The 26,616-nt window shown below is 45.3% G+C and overlaps 1 protein-coding gene across 2 annotated transcripts in view; it reads left to right on the top strand.

Moving 5' to 3' along the window:
* LOC120870552 (kalirin) overlaps positions 1-26,616 on the top strand; it is a 522,430-nt gene that overhangs the window by 200,318 nt on the left and 295,496 nt on the right. For both annotated transcript variants that reach the window (XM_040250305.1, XM_040250297.1), the window contains exons 2-3: positions 9,804-9,878; positions 16,271-16,385. In XM_040250305.1, coding sequence (XP_040106239.1) covers positions 9,804-9,878; positions 16,271-16,385 — 190 coding nt within the window. The remainder of the gene's footprint in view (positions 1-9,803; positions 9,879-16,270; positions 16,386-26,616) is intronic.

Here is a 26,616-nt window from a genome sequence, read left to right as displayed (position 1 = left end):
CTCTCCTCTTTCACTTTCATCAAGAGGCTTTTTAGTTCCTCTTCACTTTCTGCCATAAGAGTGGTGTCATCTGTATATCTGAAGTTATTGATATTTCTCCCGGCAATCTTGATTCCAGCTTGTGTTTCTTGCAGTCCAGCGTTTCTCATGATGTACTCTGCATACAAGTTAAATAAGCAGGGTGACAATATCCAGCCTTGACATACTCCTTTTCCTATTTGGAACCAGTCTGTTGTTCCATGTCCAGTTCTAACTGTTGCTTCCTGACCTGCATACAGATTTCTTAAGAGGTAGGTCAGGTGGTCTAGTATTCCCATCTCTCTCAGAATCTTCCATAGTTTATTGTGATCCACACAAAGGCTATGGCATAGTCAATAAAGCAGAAATAGATGTTTTTCTGGAACTCTCTTGCTTTTTCCATGATCCAGCGGATGTTGGTAATTTGATCTCTGGTTCCTCTGCCTTTTCTAAAACCAGCTTGATCATCAGGAAGTACATGGTTCACGTCTTGCTGAAGCTTGGCTTGGAGAATTTTGAGCATTACTTTACTAGCATGTGAGATGAGTGCAGTTGTGCGGTACTTTGAGCATTCTTTGCCATTGCCTTTCTTTGGGATTGGAATGAAAACTGACCTTTTCCAGTCCTGTGGCCACTGCTGAGTTTTCCAAATTTGCTGGCATATTGAGTGCAGCACTTTCACAGCATCATCTTTCAGGATTTGAAATAGCTCAACTGGAATTCCATCACCTCCACTAGCTTTGTTCGGAGTGATGCTTTCTAAGGCCCACTTGACTTCACATTCCAGGATGTCTGGCTCTAGATGAGTGATCACACCATCGTGATTATCCAGGTCGTGAAGCTCTTTTTTGTACAGTTCTGTGTATTCTTGCCACCTCTTCTTAATATCTTCTGCTTCTGTTAGGTCTCTCTCTAAACATAGTATAAAAGCAGATATGCTGCTAATGTTCAACAGCTTATTTATATTCATCTCTGGCTAATGTTCTGTTACTTTGAGGACCCATCCAAGAGTAATGCTCAGTGTAACAAAAAGACCATAAATCTCCCACCATCACCACCATCTGTAAGGTATGAGCACTTTAAATAGCCTGATCAGTTAGAAAAGACTCTGTTAAAAAAAAAAGTGATGAGCAGTATAATTTCTTTTGAAATGGCCATTTTCTTGTGTCCAGAGTACATTAAATGATGGCAACTTTTCTGGAAAGGGAGGGAGGGAGAGTGAGTGAACCTGTGTATTGCAGCTGAGGTCTCAACTCAAGCTAATATTAAAGCTTGTGAAGAATAAACAGAAATGGTTTACTCATTAGCTGGGCTCAGAGAGGTGTTACCCATATGTTTAAAGTGCTAATTATTAGTGATCTTTAAAGGAGCTAATTTAGTAATGGTAAGTGTTAAACATTTCTGCTCTTCAGAAGTGGCCTATTAGCCAGGCCTTTATATCTAATATTGACTTTAGGAAGTTAATAGTCAAATAGGCCACAGTTAGAGTTTGTGTGAAGCATGAGAAAGAGAAAGATGGAGATGGGGTAGAAGCAGACGCAAAGCGGGACCAGGAGAGGAAGAGGCACAGCTGCTATTATTAAGCACCTTTTGTGTAGAAGGCACTGTGGATGAAAAAGATTCAGTTCCTGGGTAAACTCATTAAGCACCAGCTGTGTGCCATGCACTGGAGATACGCAGAAAAGCACCCAGTTCCTTCCCTCAAGAGCTTAAGAGTCTAGACAAAGATCTCAACTCAGGGGTGGAGATCTCTTTGCAGTGGGGTGCCTGCCATGTGATGTAGAGAGAAGGGAAGCCGGGCCAGCCTGGGTTCAGGAAGGAGTTAGGGAAGGTACTGTGGGGAAGAGGCACACTTCACGATGAAGAAGGGCAGAAAGTGGTCATTGTGAGGAGTGACACTCAAATGCATGCCAGAGTTCAGAGAAGGTAGACTTTGCACCCCCTTGTGTAAAGACGGCTCAGTCTGGCCGTCCTTGCCAGTTTCTGGCATAACGCCTCATCAGTTTGCTTGGAAAAGCTTAATTTTAGTAATTACTGAGAGAGGGGCCCTTTTGTTTTTTGCACCGCCACCCCCCACCCCTTTCTGCATTGAGATCAGGTGAGCTGAGGCTTGTGACTATCCTTCTCTCAGAAGGTCTGTAGCCTGGTTCTGTGGGGGTGAGAGCCTGCCACACCATCACTGCTCTGTGGCTGCTGCTCGTGGGGTGGGAGGATGCTGCTGGCTGGTCCGGCATTTGCAAGTGTCAGTGGTGAAGGACACTGCCGGGAGTCAGCCTGACTGGAGCAGTGGGTCCCCAGACTGGGGAGAGGCAATGCATCCTCACACTGTGCTGTGTGTCTGTTGCTGGCGCAAAGCTGTTCCATCTCTTTCTCGGCCAGATTTGTTCCTTCCGTTCAGCTCTGCACACACTTCCTGCCTCAGTGGCAGCTGTTTTAAGGAGAGTGCCAAGGAACATATTTATAGTCCCTGAAAGAGTTTCCCACAGGCAGTTGCCTCAATAGCTCATTAGCGTCTGTAAAGATGAGACAAGACCATCACTTCCATCTGTATGTGTGTGTTTCCAGCTCTTTATCTCTCTTACCCTTTCCCCTCTCATCCTTATCTTGAATTAATATAGGAAAAGAGGAAGGAAAGAAAGGACAGCGAGGGGAATAAAGATCACCACCTCTTTGCACCAGTGGGTTCCCTCTCATCCCAGCTGCACTGACAGCATCTTCTCCCAAGAGCTTTCCCCCAACTAGTCCCCACACAGGAGGAGCCATGTCCTTAAGTCTCTTCCCTTTATGAATCGTTCCATGTTGCATCTTCATGAGGTCTTCCCCAAACTCCCAGCCTGGCAGGCTCCCAGGAGGTACCTGGCAAGCAAACATTCCTCCTGCCTCTCTTGGAACCTAGGGAGAAGATACAAAGAGGCCGAGTTCCAGTGTCCCCCCACCCCGTCCCACCAGCCACCTCAGCAGGGGCTGTGTGTCCCTTCCTACCCTGTCTCCCTGAAGACAGAACAGGAGGTAACATGGAGGTTGGAGTCAGTGCCTGCTGGATCCAACTCTATTCTGGAACTATAGCCTTCCTTTGGGACCAGGCAGATTCTACCAGCTCTGGTCCTTACTGCAGCACAATCCAGCTCTCTGAGCTTCTGTAGGCATTTGAAGCCACATCTTTGCTGGAGGCCTTCTCAGGAGCCCAGTCTGTTGAGAGTGATCAGGTTCAGAGCGAGATCACACAGCCCACCCTTTACCACCGTGCCTTTCTGACCCTGCTGTTCTGTTCAGCCAGCAACCTCTTCATCTACAGCACACGGTTTGCTGGCCCCTTTCTCTCTGTCTTGGCTTGTACTGCTTCCCATCAGAGCATTATTCTTTGGCTCCTCCCTTATTCAAAATCTGGTTCAAAGATCACCTCCCAGGGGAACCACCCTGACAACTCACGGCTCTTACTCTGTGTCCTTAGGACCTGTGTGTGCTCAGTTTCAGTTCAGTGTTTCTTTAGCCTCTTTTGCATGACAGGCGCTGTGCTGGGCGCTAGGGTAGAACACCAAGTAAGACACGGTCCCCACCCTTGTGGAATGGGGGGCAGTTAATGGGGGAACAGAATGAAAACACAGAAACGCCTTTTAGGAGTGACAGAGTGCAAGGTATAGTCAGGGACAGTTCAACTGGACGGGGGTGGTCAAACAAGCTGCCCAGAAGGAGTGATTCATTAGAGAAAGATTTAAGAGGTAGAATCAACAGTATCAAGTGACTGAATCGATCTTTGCAATAGAGGGGAGTCTAGGATACGCCTCCAAATTTCTGTTTGGGTAACTCAGTGGGTGATGGCAGCAGTAATCAGGCTAGAGGGGATGTGGGCCAGCCTTGTTGGAGGCAAGATGGGAGGATCTTTATCAGGATCTCAGAATCTAAGTTATCTTTTTGTACTGTGTCTGGTAGCATTCTGGTGTCAGAGGAAATAGGCATTAGGTATTAGGCAGAAAACTCTCAGAGGGCAAACATTGGCTCTCCTCTCCTAAGGAACAAATTGCCTGGGATGAGCACTGTGTTCTCCATAGGTGTGAGGCTCCCTAGGGTGACAGCGCCTCTCCTTCCTCTGTTTCTCATCCAGTGTTGCCTAGTGTTCAGGGCTTTATACCCGTGGGTGGGAGTGCAGGTGTGGTAAACAGGCATAAGCCGTCTGGATGCTTTGTCCTCCAGGGCTGTCTCAGAGATGGCATCTTGGCCTGTAAATATGATCAGTGACAGTGTTTGTGGTATTGAGAACAGTTCCAGAAGGCAGAGGGCTCTGAGGCCTGGTGTAGAGGAAGATTTGTTGTGAAATTAAAGCATTTGGTCCATGAGAAAGTGGTTTAAACTACCAAAATGCTGAGCAGTTTGAACAAGTGTTATTCATAAAAGTTCCTACTGTCAAAAAATAGGACATGGTCCAGTCTCAGTGCCCTGGAGGAGGATCGCCTTCCTGGATAGCCTTTTTATTCCAGAGCTGGATTTGAGTTTTGGGTCATAGAGTAATGGCTGAATCTCTGGAATCCTGTGTAGAGGGTTGGTCATGAGCAGAAGCCCTGGATCAGATTTTAAAGGTTCTGTTTAGACTGGGCTAAAGGATGCTTTTGTCTCTCTCTGCTTCTGAGGCAACTCTGGAATAGAAAGACAAACTTTAGAGTATAGCACTTTCCTAAACATAATGTGTATTCCTCATCTGAACTTCTTGTTAAAATACAGGCTCTGATTCTGTAGGTCTGGGGTAGGGCCTGGGATTCTGCATTTCTAGCAAGATTCTCGCTGGTAGGTGATGCTTAAAACTTTAAGTAGCAAGCAGTTAGGACTCATCCTTAAGAAGGCTTTCCTTTGGACTCCTTTGCATTCTGTACATATGTTATCCTGTCTCTGATAACAACTCACTGTCTTATCTGCATGCCTATTTACCTCTGCCTGGAAACCTCCTGGAGAGCAGGATCCGTTTCTTACTTGTCAAAGTATTCCCAAAGCTTAACATAAGGCTCACACACAATAGGGTTCAAGAAATAATTGATAAAAGAATGACTCTGGGAATAGGAAATTGTCCAAATAGTGCCCAGACTAAGGTTTGGCCTAATGAGCTATTGGAACTCTCAGCTCTAAACCAGATCTTTTTTGTGTGGCGGATCAGTCAGTCTTTCAGTGCCACCATGATCAAGCCTTCCATCCTGGACACATAGGGTTGGAGCGGAGGGAGGAGACGGAGACCTGGACACTGGACAACTTGCTGTCTCAGTAGCTAAACAGGGTTCGGGTCCATTTGATGCAACATTAAAATACTTAACACAGTAGCTTCTAAGTGCAAATTAAGGGGGAGTGACTGCAAACCAAAAGGAAATAAAGAGCAATCCATGGGTACCCTGGCAGCTTTCACCTCCAAATGTTCGACATTGGCTTATTTGTTTCTTGTTGAAATCAGGATTGCTTCCTAAAGGAGGTTAGCCTAGATGATGCCCCAGCTCCCCCGAGAGACTCCCTGCTATCCCAGAGCTACAGAACCACAGACAGGGCCTGTAACAGAGGGCCAGTCCTGCTCCTGCCTCAGGGAGCCACACAGAGGCTGGGAGCCAGATGAGGGTGATTGGCATCTTCTTGCATGGGAACAGCGACTGGGAAAATGTGAGGAGGAGCAGGCAGCAGCAATGTGAGCATAGCCCATTTGGAGTGAGGAGTAGGCAAGAGTGGGGCTTGGAGAAGACCTATGCTGGAGATCCTGGGGTGATGGCAGTGGTAACTTTTACTTCCCTAATAGATGCAGAGCATTTGAACATTGCTAATTAACAGAACAGCAGGCTTGTAATTCTGACAGCAGCAGGACATGAATCGGGTGGGACTAGCACTGAATGCCAGTGAAGTGTGTCTTTGTCCATAAGATAAAACACAGCATTCGTGCTGGGTCAGGTCCATGAGGGAGCCCCCTGGTTTTTTCTTTTCCTGCAGTATCTGCAAGAGCACAGGGGCTTTTATTTCTTCCCAGTCTTTCTTTAGAGGTAGCAAGGGGCCTGGGGTTTATAGTCTATTAGTGCCATCAAATATACCTTTATATCAGAGAGAGAATTTGCCATTCAGGCTGCCTCCTTCAAAGTGTGATGCCCCCGGAAGTTCTCCTGTCACTAGTCTCTCATTTTGGTAACTTGGCTGTCTGCAAAATGGTGTGATGTGCCATGAGTATTCCAATCTCTAAATTGATTCCTGGGGAAGAATGGACTGGAAGGCCAAGGAAGAGTTGTTCTATCTTCCTGAAGTGCACTGAATCATGTCAGGAAATTGGTTCTTTCAAAGCATACTGATCTGAAAATCTAAGGATCTCAAAGGCCAATAAATATGAGGAAAAGGTTTAAAAAGTCTCAGAATACTACAGCTGAGTGGTATCATCTACTCAGATCACCAGCATTTGGTGTGACAGATGAGGCCACTGACCTTGTGCAAGTCACTTTAGGAAAGGTTAACATTTCATTCATATATTTATTTTGTTTGTCATCAAATATTTGTTGAACGTTTACTATGAGCCTGTGCAGACGTGTACCTAGTAGTGGAAACATGTTGCTATTTCATTGGTTCTGTTTGAGTTAGTGTTCAGTGAAGTTCTCCTTTCTTACAGATTATGTATGACAACTGGTTTCACAAGGGCCATGGGGTTATTGATACACAGGATCTTTAGCCGGTGCAAATAGGTTTTCTATGCAAGGTCACCAACTTCTGAGCTGCTAGACTAATTAATGTAGCTCTACTTGGCTTTACATAATACATACATTGTTGAAAAGTTATTTGTAATTCAATTTCTGGCAAATAAGAAACTAATTCAAATCACTAAGGCAACTTTTATTTAAAGAGACCCTGGATCACATCCTTTTATAATGTGAAAAATCTTGTTGCTGTTGGAAATGATTATCCTTTAGTTAGGGATTTTGTAAACCTGGACCCTTTAGGTTTTCTTATGGTTGGACACACAACCTAGCAGATAGCTCAGCTGTGGTCTGAACTAGATGGGGGAACTCTGGCCTGGGAAGAGAAGGGACCCCCATCCCCTGCCAGGAATCCATAGACCAGCCCAACCCAAGATAGTGACATGTACTTGGAGGAATAATTGCAAGCTGCCTGGACAAGCTGCTCCTCTTCTCTCAGGCCTTGGAGTCTGGAGTGGAGAAGGAGGAGGCGGGGCTTGATGAGTGGGCTCTGCAGAATGGAATTCCAGGCTCTCTCTGTCTCTCCACAGGTGGGAGGTGGCAGGATAGGTAACCTTTTTCTTCTGTTATAGCATTTTCTTCCTAACTTGTCTGGGAACTGTATGGAAATTAGAGCCATCTTGTATACTTTACTGGGCTTCCCTTGTGGCTCAGCTGGTAAAGAATCTGCCTGCAATGTGGGAGACCTGGGTTTGATCCCTGGGTTGAGAAGATCCCTTGGAGAAGGAAAAGGCTACAGCAACTTTCACTTTAACATAGTAGAGCAGGAGAGGAACAACAGTGGAAAAAAACAGGACAAGAGTTTAGGAGACAAGAGGGTTATGTGGATTGTTATTATACAGTAATATTTCATTAGCTTGCGTCTTGCTGGTTTTGAACTTGTAAATAATCTGGAAGGACACATTTTATATGAAAAAACTTTTGATGCAGATATGATTCTATGCACATAACTCATGTGCTAAAGATGATCTCTGTCTAGCTGGTAAAGTCTAATAGGACTCTTCCTTGCCCAGGAAACTGAAGCTTATTCTTATTGCATCATGGTGAAAAATTATCTATGTATCTAGTTTTAATTTTTTACAATAATTTATATGTTGATCCTTGGAGAAGGCAATGGCAACCCACTCCAGTGTTCTTATCTGGAAAATCCCATGGATGGAGAAGCCTGGTAGGCTGCAGTCCATGGGGTCTCGAAGAGTCGGACATGACTGAGCAACTTCACTTTCACTTTTCACTTTCATGCATTGGAGAAAGAAATGGCAACCCCCTCCAGTGTTCTTGCCTGGAGAATCCCAGGGACAGGGGAGCCTGGTGGGCTGCTGTCTATGGGGTCGCACAGAGTCGGACACGACTGAAGTGACTTAGCAGCAGCAGCAGCAGCACGTTGATCCTAATTACTTTCTACTGGTGAGGTTTAATAGCTTTCCTTTGTTGGAAGATAAAGTCAGAGCATAAAGATCAGTAGAAACAAAGATAGAAAGTACAAAAAGTTCTATAGTTAGAACTTTCTTTTTATGGTGTTATTTTTTTTCCTCTATTGCCCACAGTCTTCTCAAAGTGAGGCTTGCAGCTGGTTACTTCAGCATCAGCTGCTCTGGGTCAGCTTGTAAAGAGAAGCAACTGATGAGCAAAAAGCATCACTGTCTACATTTAGTGAAAAATGAAAATGAAGAAATAGATGGAAGGGTCAGAGATCCTTTGTAAATTTGTCTTGGGCTAGCATATGACCTCTTACCATGGACACTGGCATTCTGGGCCTGCTTCTCCTCTTTGGTTGAGTGTGCAACTGTCTTATTTCCCTTCTCTAGGCAGTGATCTTAGTCCTGGGGTGTTGCCAAAATTCCCAACAATTTTGGAAGCTTGAAATAGTCAGTGATGAGGAATTGAGACGCCTTGAGCAAGACCATCCTGCTCAGCACATTTTTCCCCTTTGTAGATTATCATGTTGGGAGCACAGGGGAGAAAGCCAAGTGGAGAAAGGCACTTGAAGGGGTGTCCGTGGTCTCTAGCTCTGTCCCACTGAGCCCACAGAGGGCTGCCTTTCTTCTGGGATCCCTCTGTGCCATGTTCCTGGAGGTGGTACACAGCAAAAATTCCATTTACAGCTTGCAGGGCTCTGAGTGTGGGCTGGCTCTCCCTGAGAGTCCTCTGGGGTACTCAGGATAAATGACAAGGGGCGGTGAGATGGCCTGGAGTTTGTATGTGTGCACGTGTAAGCTGAGTCCTCCCTTCCCACGCATCTCACACCAGCCTGGGTTGTCCTTCGCTTCCTGAGGCTGCTGTTTCTCCAGGCACACTGTTATTTTCTATTCTGTGTGAGCCCCAGGCCTCTGCCTCCAGCCTCCTAACAGGAGCTCAGCTGGACCCCAGAAATGACTTTCCACCTGAGAAATGAGATTTAGGCGGAGAGTGAGTAGCTGAAGAAGGGAGTGCATTTGCTTCCCGTGGAGTTGACATTGCTCATCAGTCGTTCATGGACTGATGACAGTGGCACTGAAGGGAAGGGAGAAGAGGTGGAAAATGGTATTGCACTCCACTTTGCTTCTCACTCGGGAATTCTCACTTTTTCCATCTGTAAAATGAAGACTAACAGTTGCTATGCCACGTGGAGGAAAAAGCAAAAGGAATTATTTAGGACATTGTGGTCCATCTTGATGTTAACTTGACCTGTTCAACAGATACTTACTGAGTGTCTAGTGTGTAACATTCACTATGTACCAGCCACTGTGCTAGCATTGAAAGTATAAAAACGATTTCCAAAAAGCCCCCATCTTCAAGTTCACAGCAATGGGGCTGTAGTTTTGCTTCCAGGACATGGTACTTTGTGTCTATTTTAAGGGGGTGACTTGCACTGTCCTCTTCTTGAAAAGGACCCAGAGGGGCATGCTCTTGGTCACCCCTGTGGACTGGCATCATGTAAAGTGTCCTTTCTGTTGTGGAGCCTCTCCTGCTCTTGGGCTAGGCTGTGGGCCCCAGAGAGGGCATTATTTTCTGGCCCATGAGGGGATTGAAAAGCTAAGGGGGAACCAAGGGATTCAGTCTTTTGACCCCTTTCACTCTGATTCCTTCTGTTTTGTTCTCTGACAGGCTCTTTTCGGAATGATGGTTTGAAAGCTTCTGATGTCCTTCCCATCCTAAAGGAAAAAGTGGCCTTCGTGTCTGGTGAGTGTCTATGCAAGTTTCCTCTGTTACAGATCTAGAGAAGTGTGTGTGTGTGTGTTGGGAATGTGTGCAGGCACACACTCTTTGTGTGCTAATGAGAATGAGGTGGGGGTGGAGGTGATGTTCAAAGCAGCTGCTCCTCTCTCCAGAGGCAGGCAGAAAGGGAAAGGAGCACTCTGGTCCCCACCGGGTGTTCTGGAGGACATTCACAACCAAAGGTGGGTCCGTCATGCACCCACGCACATCCACCTCACCTTGCCCTACGCTTCCAGGCCTGTTAGGCCTGTGGGAGCTGCTGAGGCCCCTCTGAGAGATGCAAGGGTCTATCCCCTTCACACCTTCCCACAGGTTTTATTTAGGTTCGTCTCTTGAGTGGTTCAAGAACAAGAGATGGAAGTTTTTTTCTGGCTCTTCCTTATCTCTTCTTCTAGCAAAGGGAACTCAAGTGAGTATTTGTATCTATTTTTTGTTTTTCTGAATAACATTCATTTTTTACTTTTCTCTATAGCATATCTTGTGCACCCAGTCCTTTTAATGTCTAATTCAGGGATCAACAAACTATAGCCTGTGTTTTGCTGCAGGCCAGGCACTTGTTTTTGCAAATAAAGTTTTATTGGAACATAGCCCATGTGCATTCATTTAGTAGTGTATTAGCTTCCTCTTGCCACAAACTTGGTGGCTTACAACAATAGAGATGTATTCGCTCACAGTTATGGAGGCCAAAAGTCCAAGTCAGTTTCCTGGACTGAAATCAAGATGTGAGCACGGCTGTGCTCCCTCCAGAGGTTCTAGGGGAGAATTTGATTCTTGCCTCTTTTAGCTTCTGGGGGCTGCCAGCATCCCTTGGCCTGTGGCCATGTCACTCCCATCTCTGCCTCCCTGGTGGTATTGCCTTCTGCTCTTCTGTTTGTGTCAGATCCTTCTGCCTCACAGTAAGGATACCTGTGACTTCACTTGGGGGCCTACTCAGACCTCCCAGGATAATCTTCCCGTCTCTAGAGCCCTAACAATCACTATCTATGGAAACTCTTTTTCCAAATAAGGTAACATTTACAGGTTCCAGAGACTAGGGCTTGATATGAGTGGGGGCCGTTATTCAGTCTACTGCTGGTGTTGCCAATGGCTGCTTTGTTGCTGTAATAGCAGAGCTGAGTCGTTCTACCAGAATTCGCCTGCAATGTGGGAGACCTGGGTTCGATCCCTAGGTTAGGAAGATCCCCTGGAGAAGGGCATGCCAACCCACTCCAGTGTTCTTGCCTGGGGACTCCCCATGGGCGGAGGGACCTGGCAGGCTACGCAGGTTACAGTCTATGGGGTCGCACAGTCAGACACGACTGAGCAACTAAGCACAGCATGTAGTGGTAATAATAATAGAGTGTTTTGCTACTGTTTTTGCTATTAGAGAGAGTGGCTGGGAAGCTGCCCTTCTCCATTAGCATTAGGCACTGGTATATCTTATTAGGTAATGAGCCCTTGTCACTGAAGAAGCTGAAGCTCAGGCTGGATCCTTGACTCGATCAGGTGGCAGAGTTCAGTATAGGTGGAGACAGAAGACAGCCTCTGAAGCCTTCATAGACTTGGATCTGAGTGCTCACTGAGCGTTTTGGGAAGACCTCGTGTAGAAGTCTTGGGACTGCTGGGCAGCACCAGGGCTCTGACCGCTACTGCTGTCCATCACCTGGGCTCCCAGGACATGGCCCACAGTCTCTAGGGGGCCAGAGCATTTGTCTTCCTCTTCTTTAATGCCTTGAAGCTGTTTAACCAGGTGTCCCACCTCTCCCCAGGTGTCCTGCTCGTTCTTCCATTCTCTTATGCCTGATGCTCCCTCTATCTGCAGTGCCTTCCCCATACCTTTGAGCTGTTCCTCTGCTTCCCACTTTGCCTCCTCCTGGAGGCCATCCTGGCTTTAATGCATACTCTTTGAGCACCATCCTGTTGCACAGCAGTTCAGGGCATATGAATGCAGACACGTTACAGTCTGGCATTGGGACCCTAGCTTGATTGATTGTGGCTTATTTTTTCCCATGTGAATTCCATTAGAGCCCTGGAGCAGGGTCCAGCCAGCCCTAGAAAAGAGCTTTCCAAGTGTCAGGATGTGTCCTCATGGTGTACAGAGCAGCAATGTGCCAGAAAGATGGTCAGTCAAACGAGAGGCAGGTAGCTGCTTCCCAGAGTGGGACCAAGGGGGCCAGTGGGCAACTCATGCCCATGTGTCCACATGGGCCACCCTTTCCCCTGGCAACCACAAGCCTGTTCTCTATGTGGGGGTAAGTCTTATTCATTTGCAAGTGGTGCCAGGAACTTTGGGGCTTATGGAGTGTTGTCCTTCTGTGCCTGGTAAGGACACTGAGGGTGCCAGGGAGATGACTGGCTGCAGCTAAAAAAAAAACCCCAAACAAAAAACAAACCAAAAAAGGCACTTGTATCCTAAGCTTTTAGAAGACCAAACACAAAAATAAAAATAAAGAAACCCAGAATTAAGTAATGCAGTGTAGCGGATCCATGTCTCTCTGAGAAGAAGCCCTGCAGGAAGTGCTGAGCAGAGAAACCAAGTGCTGGTTAAGCCCCCTCCCCTGCTGGTGCCCTGGTGTGGCCAAGGCGAGGGGAAGCTGTGCTGCCAAGGGAACGTGCATTTGGAATAATCCTGGGCCCACCAGTGTGTGGGCGAGTGCACGTGTGTGCAACGGAATCTGTGGCTGTGCTCAGGCAGCCGGCATCATTCCAGCCCTGCCCCATCCTGCTTTGTGTCCTCAGCCATGGGCTCTCCCTCTGCTCTCTCTCCAGCTTCCTTCATGTGCTCCTGCCTCCCACTTTCAGCACCCGTTGTCCCTTCTCTCCAGCCTCCCTGTGCAGACCCTTTTCACCCTGCTCTCTGTGTGTGCTCACACCCTCATCTGGCTCCTCCTGATGTCCCTCTTTTCCACCTTATCAGCCATCAACATCAAGCCCATTGTTCTCAGAGGAGCTCCACACTGCTGTGGCACCACCACTTATACTCTGGACCCATGTCTCAAAGGACATTGCATAGAACAACAGGTACACGAGATGATCCTCAAAAAAGAAAAAAGGGCTTACTCTCAAGTAAACTTGGGTAATGCTGCCCATTGTAGCCACCTTCTTAGAGACTGTCCATTCAAAACACGAGAGCATTTCCCAAAATACAAATAACACATTCTCTTAAAAATACCCTGTGTATCCATCAGCATCTTGCAGAACTACAGTTGTATGGGCCATACTTTTGGTATGATTCCCTAGAGGTGTTTTTCTTGTCCTCCTCCAAAATTACCATAATCTATTTGTCCCCACTGGAGCCTGGTTCCCCCTGAAAAATATGAGTGCCATCTTCCTCCACCTCAATCAGCAAAGCCTTAACTTCCCTTGCCTTTGAACTTGCCTCCTACCTAGCCCTGTCCTGCCCTGCTTTTGCAGAAGGAGACCAGTGCCTTTTCTAGCACATCAAACCACTCCCTCCCTATTTGTCCTCTATATTCCCATCCGCTATTTCCAGCACCAAAGCCTCAGTTAACTGGCAAACAGCAGGTGTTGGATAAGTAAGGGAATGGCGCTGCTGAAGATCCTGCCACCATCTCTATCATCTTTTAAAAACTTTGCTCTTTTTGTCTCCACTGTCTGGGGCCCACTCCACAGTGCACCTTGACTTCAGCAAAGGGTTCTCATTCTTTATCTCGACTTAGTGCCCTCTGGAACCTCAGTACTCATGTTAATTATCAGTCAAATCCTACAGCTTCATGGCTCCTCAATCTCCTTAGCACTGAAGTCTTCCACGTCCTTTCTGTAGCCATGCACATTCAAGACCTTGACCTTGGTAGCCTTAGCTTCTTACCCATGACCGCTTCTGGTGTTCCCCTATCAGCTGGGGAAGTATGGATATCAGGTAAATAAAACATATGCTGTTCCCTCTCCTTTGAGAACTCACAAAGAAGCAGGCCGTTTTCCTTCCTCCCCAAGTCCTCCCCACTTAATCGATGCATGAGCTCTGTTCTGCCTTCGCTCAGGTTACAGCCTAGCATGGACACCATGGCCAGACCTTCAACAGAGCTCTCATTAAAGCCAGATACCCTGCACCTACCCTTAAACCTACATCGTACCCAGTCCTGCTGTCCATTCTCCAGGAACACTCTCCAAAGATGGTCCATCCTCCTTTTCCCAGTACTTCAAGCCTATTTTGACTTTCAACACTATTTTACCTAGAGAAAGTGTCTCCTAGGCAGGCTGAACTTTTTGTCTTTCTAACTTATGTCTGTTGTTTCCCTCCTCTTTGAGTGTACCACAGACAAAAGGGCAGGGCCCCCTCTTGTACCTGTCCTGAAGCCTTGATCCACCCCTTGTCTCCATTCCTTCCAGCACAGATTCTCTTCCTTTATGCCTGTTCCTCCTTTTTTTCCTACAATCTTGCAAGTTCATCTTCCTTCTGAAAAATACCTGGCTTGGTCCTGCTGCCCCCTCTGGACGCCATATCCATTCATTTTTCCTGGAGGGAAGGGATTCCACTCTCCTGGGTCATCTCCCCCACCCTCCCCACCCCACATCCCCTGCCACCACTCACCACCATCTGGAACCTTCTGGAGCCAAGATTATGAAACTCTTGACTCCCACGGAAGAACTGGCTTCTGCTCAGGAGGGACAATGCTCACATCCTTCCAAGCCTCTTAGGTAGTCTTTGCCATCACACCAACCTTGGCCCCCCATATTCCCTTAGCTCTACTCTTAAACCATCCACAGAGGAAGGACCATGAGAAAGGCAATAGCTGCAGTTAAAACCACCCAAGAGTGAAAATCTTTCAAGTAAGGTCAACACTGCAGGCGAAGGTTGATAGTGAGGGAGAGCCTCCTAGCTTTGAGGAAACCTTCCTGTTAATCCCTTTACTTCCTTTTCCCCCTATGAAGGCAGTTGGGAGATGGAGATCATTTCCAAGGTAGATGAAATGAGATTGGTCATCCATATTCAGAGCCCAGAGCTTGTGGTTTTTAAGGTTTGGAGTTGGGGGTCAGGATCCAACTCTGTGGTATGTGTACGCAAATATGGCTGGGTGGGGGCTGCAGGGAGGGGATGGTGGTGGTGAAATATTTTTTTCTTCAGGGCCAAATCTCTCAGTGGCCATGATCTTGTTTGGCCTTTTTCTCCTTGTAGCCTTCTTATTTCTTCCAGAAGAGTATCCTGCAATAAGTTGGACTTTGTTTGTTGAGACTCCCTCTGTCTTGTGATTTCTGGACCCCACAATCAGAGGGAAACAATATTCATGAACTCATACTTGAGTGGGGTCCTGGGAGGCTTGGAAAGTGCCCTTCTTCAAGGTGCTGACCTTTAAGCTTGTTTTCCAGTGTTGGTGGTGGCCTCGCCAGCCCTTCCTCCCCCTTGCACTAGACCCCTTTGTAGACCTGCTCTGGGGGTGTCATGTGGCAGCCTGAGATCATGACAGAGTCTTCTTTGTGAAATAGCTAGTGCCTTAAGGACACAGTTACTTCACCTTAGCTTTGTCCTCATTTAACCTTCTTGAGAAACTTGGTCCTGCTTCCTAATCATAGCATCCACTAATGAATAAATTTTTAATCACAAAATAAATCATGAGTAGAAAGTTTGGAAAATAGAGGAAAGAAAAAGCAACCATGTAAAACCCTGGCATCCTGATAGCAAACAATGATCATCATCACAGTTACTCCTCCCCACTTTTTTTTTAAACCAGATGTTTAGAAGACATTTGTAATCATAGTGTGTACATATGCATTTGCAGTGATTAAGACCTTGAGCATCCTGTTTCCAATGAAGATTCATGGGCTCCTCCAGCAGGAGTGACAGGTGGCACTAAGGCATGCAGGCAGGCAAGGGTGGATCCTTGGCTGTGTAGACCACACTTAGGTCTTTTCTATGAATCTAAAAACCTCCTAGCAGTGATGTCCCAGCTGGATGCTTTAAGGGCTTCTCACCATGGTATTCAGTTAACCCTGAGCACTCTGCTCATAGAGGTCTGCAAAGAGAAGTAAACTGGAGGTTGAATTTCCAAAGACCATAGCACTTTCACTGGCTGTTTTCTCAGTAAGAGCAATTATCACCTCCTTCGTTATCATCTCGTATTTGTAGCGAGTACTTCTCAAAGTGCTTCACCATGTGCCATCTTATCAAGTCTTGCAGCAGCCCTGTAATGTAGTCGTCATTATTTTCATCTGCATTTTGCAGATGAGGCAACAGAGATGTCAAAAGACTTGCCCAAGGTTATGAATCTAAACTCCATGCCCTTGCCCAAGGCAGTGACCAGATTTCTCTGGGCACCATCTTTCTGCCTGTTTTATCTAGCACTCAGGAGAATTCTTTTTCCTCTGTGGCACAGTTTCTAGCTGGTTTTTCTTAAACACCCTTCTCTTCTTCTTTGCAGGGGGCCGTGATAAGCGAGGTGGACCCATCCTGACCTTCCCTGCTCGCAGCAATCATGACAGAATAAGACAGGAAGACCTGCGGAAACTGGTGACCTATCTGGCCAGCGTGCCAAGGTGAGGGGAATGTTCTGCAGGGGAGAGAGGGGGAAGCTGGCCTGATGCAACTAAGCTGGAGTGAGCCTCCATCCCTGCCAGAGGCCTGGCTGTTTTTGCCCTTGGAATGGATTCTAATTATTTCTGTTACGTCAGTACCTATTGTTCACCCCATTCCCATCCTTCCCATTGTTACTGCTGGGATTCATATGAACAAAGTGGAAGCTGGATGCTGGAACCATGGGCAGAGGTGAAGGTTCCAGGCTTAGAGGACCAGGACAGGCCCTGGAACAGGTGACAGTGTAGCTGGGGGGGCAGGGATGGGAAGCCATTATTTGCCTTGCAGAAATGGAAACTCCAGCCGATTCCACTCTAGCTTGTGTAATGGATTTTTTCTAAAACCTCTGGCTTTTGAATATGTTTGTAGCTTTTAGAGTTTAGGGCAAATAGCTCCACTTATATCGTTTAAGAGGCAGCCTTCAGCTCAATCTAGGTCATGCGTTTTCAATGGGGGCAATATTGCCTCCAAGGGGGATACGAATTGGTTCTTGTGTATGGCACACACACAAAAAAACTTTCATGTATTAAGCACAGCTAAATATATCATGCATAAACATATATACAATATATTCATGATATTAAAATCTCATTGGTGATTAAGGAAAAAAGTATAAAAAGCCTCTTTTGTGGCAGGATGATGATTTTAAAAAATGATTGAGAAACACTGGTTTCTGAGTGTTTCTAGGTGGTGCTGCTCTCAGAGGGTGGCAAGGGAGACATGCTAGGGACATAGAATTTGTCTTTTAAGAAGGTGGAGGAGAGGCCTTTGCATGGTTAGAGAAACATGGAACGGGAGAGCCAGAAGACCCCTGAGCTGTAATCCAGGCAAATGCATGTCATGTTTTACTTGGAAGCAACATCTGTGTGGGATTGGCGTTGCTTACGGGGTGGTGGTGGTCAGTGGTATAGCTTGGTTCAGAGCCCTCCTGACTCCTACCCTAGTGCTCTCCCCAGCCTTGTTCACGGTCAGTGAGAACTCTGTTCTCTGATTTAGCGGGGTTGGAGTCTGTCAAGTGTTTGCTGTGGCAAATAGTGGTGCCTGGGGCTTTTAGAACTTTCATCTTGTCTCTCTGCATTTTATAGAGGAATCAGTAAATTGTACAGAGGAGCTCTGCCTTTGTGGGGAGACCTTGGATAATTGTTGAATGTGCTGATTAAGTTCTTGAAACAGATGTCAGTTGAGGCAATCACTGCATTTGAAATAGCTATGGGGGAGACACATGTACAAGGATTGGTGGATGGTGGTGGGCAGGTGGGTAAAGGGGATTTAAGGGCAGTCATCAAATGCTTGGAAGGATGTTGAACAGAATGAAGAGCTCTGAGCAGAAGGCTGTGAACAAATACATGTCAAATGGTGGCTTTTTTTTTCTTTATGATATCCACAGAGAACCAGAAAAAAGGTAGGAAGTCTTAAGCTCCAGTGAAATGGACTTAGCTATATCCAAAGAAGAGCTTCTAAACTATGAGTACAAGAGAGTTGGATAAAGAATAGAACAGAAGGGTCCCCCCCACCGCAAACCTTAGGAGGTCTTTATTCAGAAGAAATATTCTCATCTGTCTTGGAAGCAAGGAGGTGGTTTAAATAATCCATGATTGATGTAGGTAATTTAGCAATTTAGCCATTGAGGGGCTAAGCAGTTTTAAAGGCGTCTTTGCCAAGTATACTACTAACAGGCATAAAACCAGGCATTTCCTAAAGCAATTTACAGGAAGAGTTTTCAGGGGGACCAAATGACAGACTCTTAGTTCTTTCAGAGTTAGAAGAAATTTGGGATCCTGAAGGGTATGTTTTTCTTTCTGATAGGTTTATCACATCCCTGAAGCTAATGCACACTCTTCTTTTCTTTAGAATAGTAAGTGAAAGAATTGGAAGAATGTTTTATTAATTCTGACTGTTAAGCAAAGCTGGGACAAAAAGGATTGGAAGCAATTAAAAAGGAAAAGATTTCTACTAGGTAAAGGGGAACAAAACTCAACAAGAGCTGGGAGGAAGGTCATGAAAAAGTATAAACAATAGGTTGTCATTGAAAGAGCATAGTAGATTCAGGTTCTTTGCTTCCCTGAGGGTAGTCCCAAGCATTGCATCCTAGGCTCCTGAGAACAGAAAAGGTTCACAGGTTCTGGCAGGTGGGAGGCAAAAATGCTGTTGCTACTTTCAGCGGGAAAAATTGTTCAGGGATGCCTGCTGCCTCCCTCCCAAGGGGCCTATGTTCACCAGGAGTGTGCGTACCTGGCAGGCTGAAGAGCTTACCAACTAGTCATCCCTACCCATCGCTTCCTAGTTCTGTTGGCCACAAGTTCACACGTGATGACTGTTGGAAACAAAACCTTGAACAGTGTTATTCCAATGACAGTGAAGTCTGAGGAGGAAACTGAAGCCCTTAGCCCATCAGATAGTGTTTGCCATTCTTCTGCTTAGCCCTGGCTTTGGAAAGAAAGGAATCTGCAGAGATGAACAGCTAGATTTAGGCAGGTGACACTGACTAGAAGAAATAGACTATTCTGGGTCATGGCCAAGGAGGCGATAAAGCTAGGCTTCTGTCAGGTGGAATGTGCTCTTCAGACTGGGGCAATCACCTGTGGGTGACACTCACTTATTCGAGCATTTATCATTTGTTTATTTTACAAATATTTAGAGCCTCTATAAGCCAGGCTGATTTAGGATTCATGGTGAGCAGAACAGACATTTTGAGAAAGTTAGGAAAAACCTAAGTATTTCCCTACTGAGTGCCAAACCAGTGATCATAAAGGACAGACAGCACAGTATATAACTGTGCTGGTAGCGTAGGGATGAAGCAAGAGAAGACAAGCGAACAGGACCAGTAAGTGATGAAAGAGGATCACAGAATCTAAGGAACCAATCAGCTTGATGGCCATTTTGGGCACTGTTATATTATAGAATAGGTGATTAAACAGAGGGTTGTGATAATTTATGAGTTATTACAGTGTGCCCTTTATAAATATGAAGGGTGTGGTTTTCTTTCTGGTAGGTTTATCATATCCATGCAGCTGCTACATACACTAAATAGAAAGTGAACAATTAAAAGAACTTATTTCTGACCTGTTAAGCAAAGGTGGGACAGAACAGATTGTAAACAATTTAAAAGGAAAAGATTTCTGCTAGCTAAAGGGAGGAGAAGGCGATGGCATCCCACTCCAGTACTCTTGCCTGGAAAATCCCATGGACAGAGGAGCCTGGTAGGCTGCGGTCCATGGGGTCGCCAAGAGTCAGACACGACTGAGCGACTTCCCTTTCACTTTTCATTTTCATGCATTGGAGAAGGAAATGGCAACCCACTCCAGTGTTCTTTCCTGGAGAATCCCAGGGACGGGGGAGCCTGGTGGGCTGCCGTCTATGGGGTCACACAGAGTCAGACACCACTGAAGTGACTTAGCAGCAGCAGCTAAAGAGAACAAAAACCCAAGAGAGTCTGGGAAGAAGGATGGTTGTATGAAATGAATGGGAAGAAAAAGTCCCACTATAATGTGTGAAGGCCAGGTTCTGTCTGGGCCGCTGCATTCAGTCTGCTACACTGAACCTTGCCAGTTCCTTTTTAGGAGCTATGTGGACCAGTTAGAATATTGTCAGGAGAGCAGCATACTAAGGGATCCACAAACTATGTTTCTGCAGTTGGAGGATGTTTTCTGGTGGGGGTGGAAATGGAAGAAAAGTGATCCCTGACTTCAGGTATCAGGAGAGCTGTGCTGCCCCTAAGAGGCGGGAACAGGCATGGTCTCTGTTGCAGCAATGGGTAGAGATTAGAGAGATCCGGACTCTGAAGTGGAGAAACAGTCTGCCCAGGTGGGAGCTGTCCAGCACTACTGCTGCTGCCTCTGGAGAAAGTGAGCTTCCTTCCTGTCCAAGACTTCTACAGTGGGTTGGAGGCCGGATTAGATAATTTCTAAGAAACTTTCCTGCCCTGAATTCTGTGTTTCTATGATATTGGGGGAAACCACATTATAGAAATCTATAACCTCAAAACAGTATTACTACCCCACAAACATACTCTCTTTCTCAAATCCCCTATATTGTTTAAGGCCTGGAATTTCACTTCAGATCTTGTATGTATCTTAAATTCTAAGAGAACTCTTTTCCAGTCCCCTTGCATTCTGGATGGGGCTAAACATGATTCTAGAGTGTGACTGTGACAGCAGCAGTTACTCTTTTGGAATCCATCTCAGCCTGAGATGAGTCCTTTCCAACTTCCCTTTTTTGCTCCTGGTGAGTTTGAACATCTATCTCCTGGGACTTCTCCAAGATCTTATTTTGAGGAGTGATGAAATTAGGGTAGGAAGAAAAGCCTTAAAAGTCTCCTAATTCAACTTTCTGATAACTTCATTCACTTAATTCAACAAATATTTATTGAGTGCCTACCATAAGCCATGGCACAGTTAGGGATCTTGGTAAACTTGTGTTATCTTTTCTGTCATCCATCCTATACTTATCTAACTTTTTTGTCCTTCTGTCCTGATATCTGCTTGTAATTACTCTTACATGAAAGGAGTGGAAAAGAAATACTCAGAAACAAGCAGTGGATGAGTGTCCCTAGAAATTGAGAGACAAAATGTAGGCTGAGAGTAAGCAGTTGCCTGAGCATTACTCGTAGTATGGATAGTCTACCCACTGTGATTATTGGGAGTTGACCATATGCTTGGAGTAGAAATTTCTAAGTATCTAGTAAAGAAATCCCAGGTTATTTTTATTGCACTGTATTCTTTCTCTTCTTCATCGTTATCCTGCTTTGTCGTGATCAGCTTTCTGCGGCTCCTCTGGGCACTGATTGTTAGCACCTTGATGTATCTGCCACTTAATAGCAATGCTGCTGAGATGCCGAGTGTTCTAGCAGGGAATACAGGTATCATACTGGTGAGAAAAAATGACAAGAAATAATGATGGGATATTCTGTAATGTCAGTCAAACCAACGTGCCAATATTTGCTTATTACTTGATAATTTGTTCTTGTTCTACAATTTCAGCAACAGATAAATTGGGCTTATAGCCAGCACTGTCTTTGTGCAGTGTCACCAGAAAACAGAAATAAATAGAGAGAGCCAGAAAGTTAAAAGATGAAGAGGTGAAAGCTGCAAGGATCTCCTCCCACTGTATTCGGCACGAGAGAACCCAAGCTATGGAATCTGAATGTGTCATCACTGAATGTGTCTGTTGTAAGGGCCTGTTGAGATGTGTCGGTGGTATCTTGCCCTTTGCTCTGAAAGTGAAAGTGAAAATGAAAGTTGCTCAGCTGCGTCTGACTCTTTGCAACCCCATGGACTACACAGTCCATGGAATTCTCCAGGGCAGAATATGAGAGTGGGTAGCTGTTCCCTTCTCCAGGGGATCTTCCCAACCCAGGGATTAAACTCAGGTTTCCTGCATTGCAGGCAGATTCTTTACCAGCTAAGCCACCAGGCAAGCACACAAATACTAGAGTGGGTAGCCTATCCCTTTTCCAGCAGATCTTTTCAACCCAGGAATCGAACCAGGGTGTCTAGCATTGCAGGCAGATTCTTTACCAGCTGAGCTGCCAGGGAAACCCCATCAATTAAAGAAGACTGCAGAGTAGTGATGTAAAGTTCAGAAAATAGAGCCAATGAAGACATTTGCCTAAAGCTTATCCTTTTCCAGATCCCTTTTAAATTTCTTTTATTGCTTATGTGTAAATCTTCATAATTCCTATTATACTTACCACATTCTATACAAATTTCTTAACAATATCAGTTAAGTGTTGCTATTGTTAGGTGTACACAGCCCAAGCACTGAAGGGCAAATGGTGTTCTACTCTGCTGCTAAGGAACATAGCATCACAATAGAAACAGCCATTGCCTGTCATCACCTTCCCTGGAGCCATACAGACCTTCACAGCAAAGGGAAGAGAGACATCTTCAGATCAATGGAAGGCACTGGGGTTCCAATCCCAGCTCTACCACTTCTGGGTCAGGAAGCGTATGACCACTCCACCCAGGTTATCTGAGAAGAGTTTGACAAAGACACACGGTACAGTGCTGCAGGTGGGCAACAGGGGAAGCAGCAAGATCTGAATCTTCTAATTTTCCCAGAGCTGGCAACATCAGATAGGCAAGACATTGTGACTCCTAGGCCTGAAGGGGCAAGGTAAGGAGGGGTGCATGGACCCAGAGAGATAGCTGTAGGAGAGGGCCACTTGATAGGAGCTGTGGCCTTCAGCAGAAAGCTGCCAACAGCTCACAGTGATTCCATGATGGGGGATAAAGGAAGTCAACATTCTTGCTTCAGCCTTCCCATTCTCTGGCCTCCTGTCATTGTTTGTCAGTTACTGAATGTAACCAAAGCCAAGGGACACCGGGCTCATTGAGGCATTCCATGTGGGTCAGCCTCCCAGGGCATTGGGGTAGAGAGGAGAGGATGGAGGATGGACTCATAGGGGCAGAAGGAAGATATTTAACGCAAGGTGAGACCTTGGGCATATGACTCGATATTTCTGAGTCCAGTATTCTGATTTTTAATTTGGGAAAAGAATGTCTATCTCACAAGGGTGTTGTGGAGAAATTATCTGTCAATCTCTCTGTAGCACTTCGGCCCTCAGAATGTAATAGTCTATCTCCTAAAGGAACCTAATAGTAGTAATGGTGGTGGTGGTTTAGTCATTAAGTCATGTCCAACTCTTGCAACCCCATGGACTGTAGCCCACCAGACTTCCCTGTCCGTGAGAATTCTCCCGGCAAGAATATTGGAGTGGGTTGCCATTTCCTTTTCCAGGGGATCTTCCCAACCCAGGGATCAAATCTGAGTCTCCTGCATTGTAGGCAGATTCTTTACTGACTGAGCTATGAGGGAAGCCCTATAAGCATAAATATATATATACATGTATGGCAGTATTTGCTACATGTGAAGGAATAGATGTATGTGTAAGCTATGAAGCATTATAATAAATCGAACACCTGAGAGCCCACCCCCACCTTCAGAATGGGAACATCTCCTCTGCCCTTGAAGCTGTCTGTGGCCTTTCCCTACCCTAATCCCACCTACTTCCTCCAGAAATCACTATTATCCTGAGTTTTGTGTTTATCCTTGTCTTTCTTTTTTGGTATAGTTTGCCACATGTTTGCGTAAGCAATGTATTATTTAGTTTTGCATGGTTTTGAGCTTTATAAAATGATATTATACCATATGTAGTTTTTTGTGACTAACTTTCCTGATGACTTCGTGACTAAACAACAGAAGTTTGTTTTCTTTGGAATCCCAGCTCTATAACTATAGTCACTATAATCCGCCTGCAGGGCAGGAGACGTGGGTTCAGTCCCTGGGTCGGGAAGATCCCCTGAACAAGGAAATGGCAACCTACTCCAGAATTCTTGCCTGGGCAATTCCATGAACATTGGTGCCTGGTGGGCTACAGTCCATGGAGTTGCAAAGAGGTGGACTTGACTTAGCAACTAAGCAACAACAGCAGCTTCTCTGAACTACTGTGATTGTGACAACATGGATAAATTGTAAAATATAATTTGGAGTTGGAAAAAAGCACTTAATGCATCCAACCTCTAGAACTGATCTAGTAAGTAATAAATAAATGCTAGCCAATATTATCATCTTCAAAGCTACATTATTGCACTATTATAAGTATGTTGTATACATTAACTTATTTTTCACAGAATTTTCAGATGGATATTATTTGTCCCCATTTTACATATGAGGAAACTGAGGCTCAGAGAGATTAGGTGACTTTCCTGTTGACACACAGCCTGTGTGACTTGGAGCACTGACTAAATGAGGAGGCCAGAGTGAAGGAGGCAGTGGTGGTAGAATGCAGGGGACAGATTTGAAGAGAGGAGGGAGGTCGATCCTGAAGGATAGACTAAGGATTGAAGGAGTAAGACAGCATGAGAAAGTAGTAAGAAGAAGAAAGGCGGATGGTTGTAATTATGGTGGGCAGTGGTGTCCCATCAAACCTGTGTCATCCAAGATACTCTTTAGATTCTAAGTATGAAGGTTGTTGCAGGTGGGAAATGCAGGTGGTGATTGTCTGCAGCTCAGGTTTCTGCTGGCCAAGACACCCATGGTGACTGTGGGTGTGCAGGGTGATGGAGGTGGGGGGTGGTGCCTCATACTTCCTCTCCCATGTCTGTGTGCTCAGTTTTAGACACACAGTTCTATTCATTTATGCTGTCTGTGGATAAACAGTCAATTGTTTTTCAGTGTGAATTACACTAAGGGATGCTGTGAAAAAATTAAAGCTGAAGACCTTAGAAACTGTTTAAAGGGATGAGTAAAAGTCTGTAGTAGGGACCCTGAACATATAAACTGAAAAGGTGGGGGTGGTCTCCACCGTATTCTAGGGTGCTCATCCTGTCCTGTTTCTGTGGGTCTGAGATGTTTCTTTCACTCAGTCACCTGCGTGGAGTGATCTTGCATTGCTCTGATATCAGAAGCATGATTCTGGCATTACTTAGCAGTTAGCCGATAGGCATTTTGAAGTTAGTTCACTTTCTTGACCATGCTACTGCCAGACTTGGCAGGTGTGTGTCTATGCTGGTGTATTCTGAGGCAGAGGGCCCAGGAGGGGCTTGTGGAAACCCTGAAGAGCCTACTGTGATGCTTCAAATGCAGAGACAAGCACTTGTGATTCCCTGGAGAACAATAACCTGGATGATCAGAGGCGGAAACCACGTGGTCATAACGTAACCATGAGAAGCAACTCTCATAATTCCAGAAATGCTTCCAGTAAACGCCTTTAGGTGATGAATCAAGGACCCAGCACTGGACAAAAGGACCCCTGATGGAGAGGGGAATGTTGTTTTTTCTTCACATGCATCTTCAATGTGATCCATAGAAGGGACTTTGGACATTTCCACTGACTTGTTGGGAGTGGAACTATGGACTAGTAGAGAAGGAAGGAGTGGCCTCAAGGACAAATACTGATCCTGAAAATTATGCAGAGTGTTCCAGCCCAGGAAGAATGAACCCCTGAACCTTCCCCTCTGGGAGGAGAAATGTACATGTAGCTGACAAATTTCCTCGCCTATAAAATAGGCACAGAGATATCACCAGACATAAAGGTAGTGGGGATCACATGAGAACACGTGTAAGGTACCTAGCCAAGGTCTTGGCACACAGCAGGGGCCGATGGCTGATTTCTTTCCCTTTTCTTGCTTGGCAATGGGGACCTTGTTTTGTTATTGTCCTTCACTGTGTCTAGCACAACTTTATCAAAGTCAAGTTTGTGTGTGTTAATCACTCAGGCATGTCCAACTCTTTGTGATCCCACAGACTGTAGCCCACCAGGCTTCTCTGTCCATGGAATTCTCCAGGCGAGAATACTGGAGTGGATTGCCAGTCCCTGCTCCAGAGGAACTTCCCAACCCAGGGATCGAACCCTGGTTTCCTGCATTGCAGGCAGATTCTTTACCATTTGAGCTACAGAAAAGTCCTTAAATTGGGCCCGTCCCATGAAAGTCGCTCTGTCGTGTTTGACTCTCTGTGACCCCATGGACTATACAGTCCATGGAATTCTCCAGGCCAGAATACTGGAGTGGCCTTTCCCTTCTCCAGCGGATCTTCCTGACCCAGGAATCGAACTAGGGTCTCCTGCATTGCAGGTGGATTCTTTACCAACCAAACTATCAGGGGAAATCCCTTAAAGTCAAGGTTACAATAATGGTTAAGGTTAGAATAAGAGCTAATAGGAATAGTAGTAATAGTAATAAGATCAGTATCATCTAGGGGTATCATCATTGTAATAAATACTGAATTTATATATTTTTATTTATATATATATATATATTACCCAATAGTGTGATAAAATCTTGGACTCTTTTAAAATTAGAAAACTATTTATTTATTATAAAAATAAAAGCAGAAAATAGAAAAAAAATTTAAGTCAATTGTAACTCTACCCTCTAGAAATAGAAACAATTAGTATATTGACATTTTTCTTTCCTACCTCTTTTTATTGGAGATTTTGTAAAGCAGAACTGAATCATATTGTTTATTTAATGTTGCTTCATGTTTTATCCCACTTACTATTATACCCTAAGAATATTTTCATAACATTTTATGCATAATAGTATATCTTTGGATACACTATATTCTAACTAACCTTATCATTAGATAACCAAGTCATTTCTAAAAACTTCATCGCTATAAATGACTCTCAGTAAACTTCTTGGTGTATGAACCTTTGTCTACATTTTAAATGGTTTCTTAGGGATAGATTCG

Source organism: Oryx dammah, unplaced genomic scaffold (genome assembly GCF_014754425.2).
Source record: "Oryx dammah isolate SB20612 unplaced genomic scaffold, SCBI_Odam_1.1 HiC_scaffold_2, whole genome shotgun sequence".
Lineage (NCBI taxonomy): Eukaryota > Metazoa > Chordata > Mammalia > Artiodactyla > Bovidae > Oryx > Oryx dammah.
The sequence above is the reverse complement of the archived record's forward strand: the minus strand, read 5'-3'. Positions and strand labels throughout refer to the sequence as shown.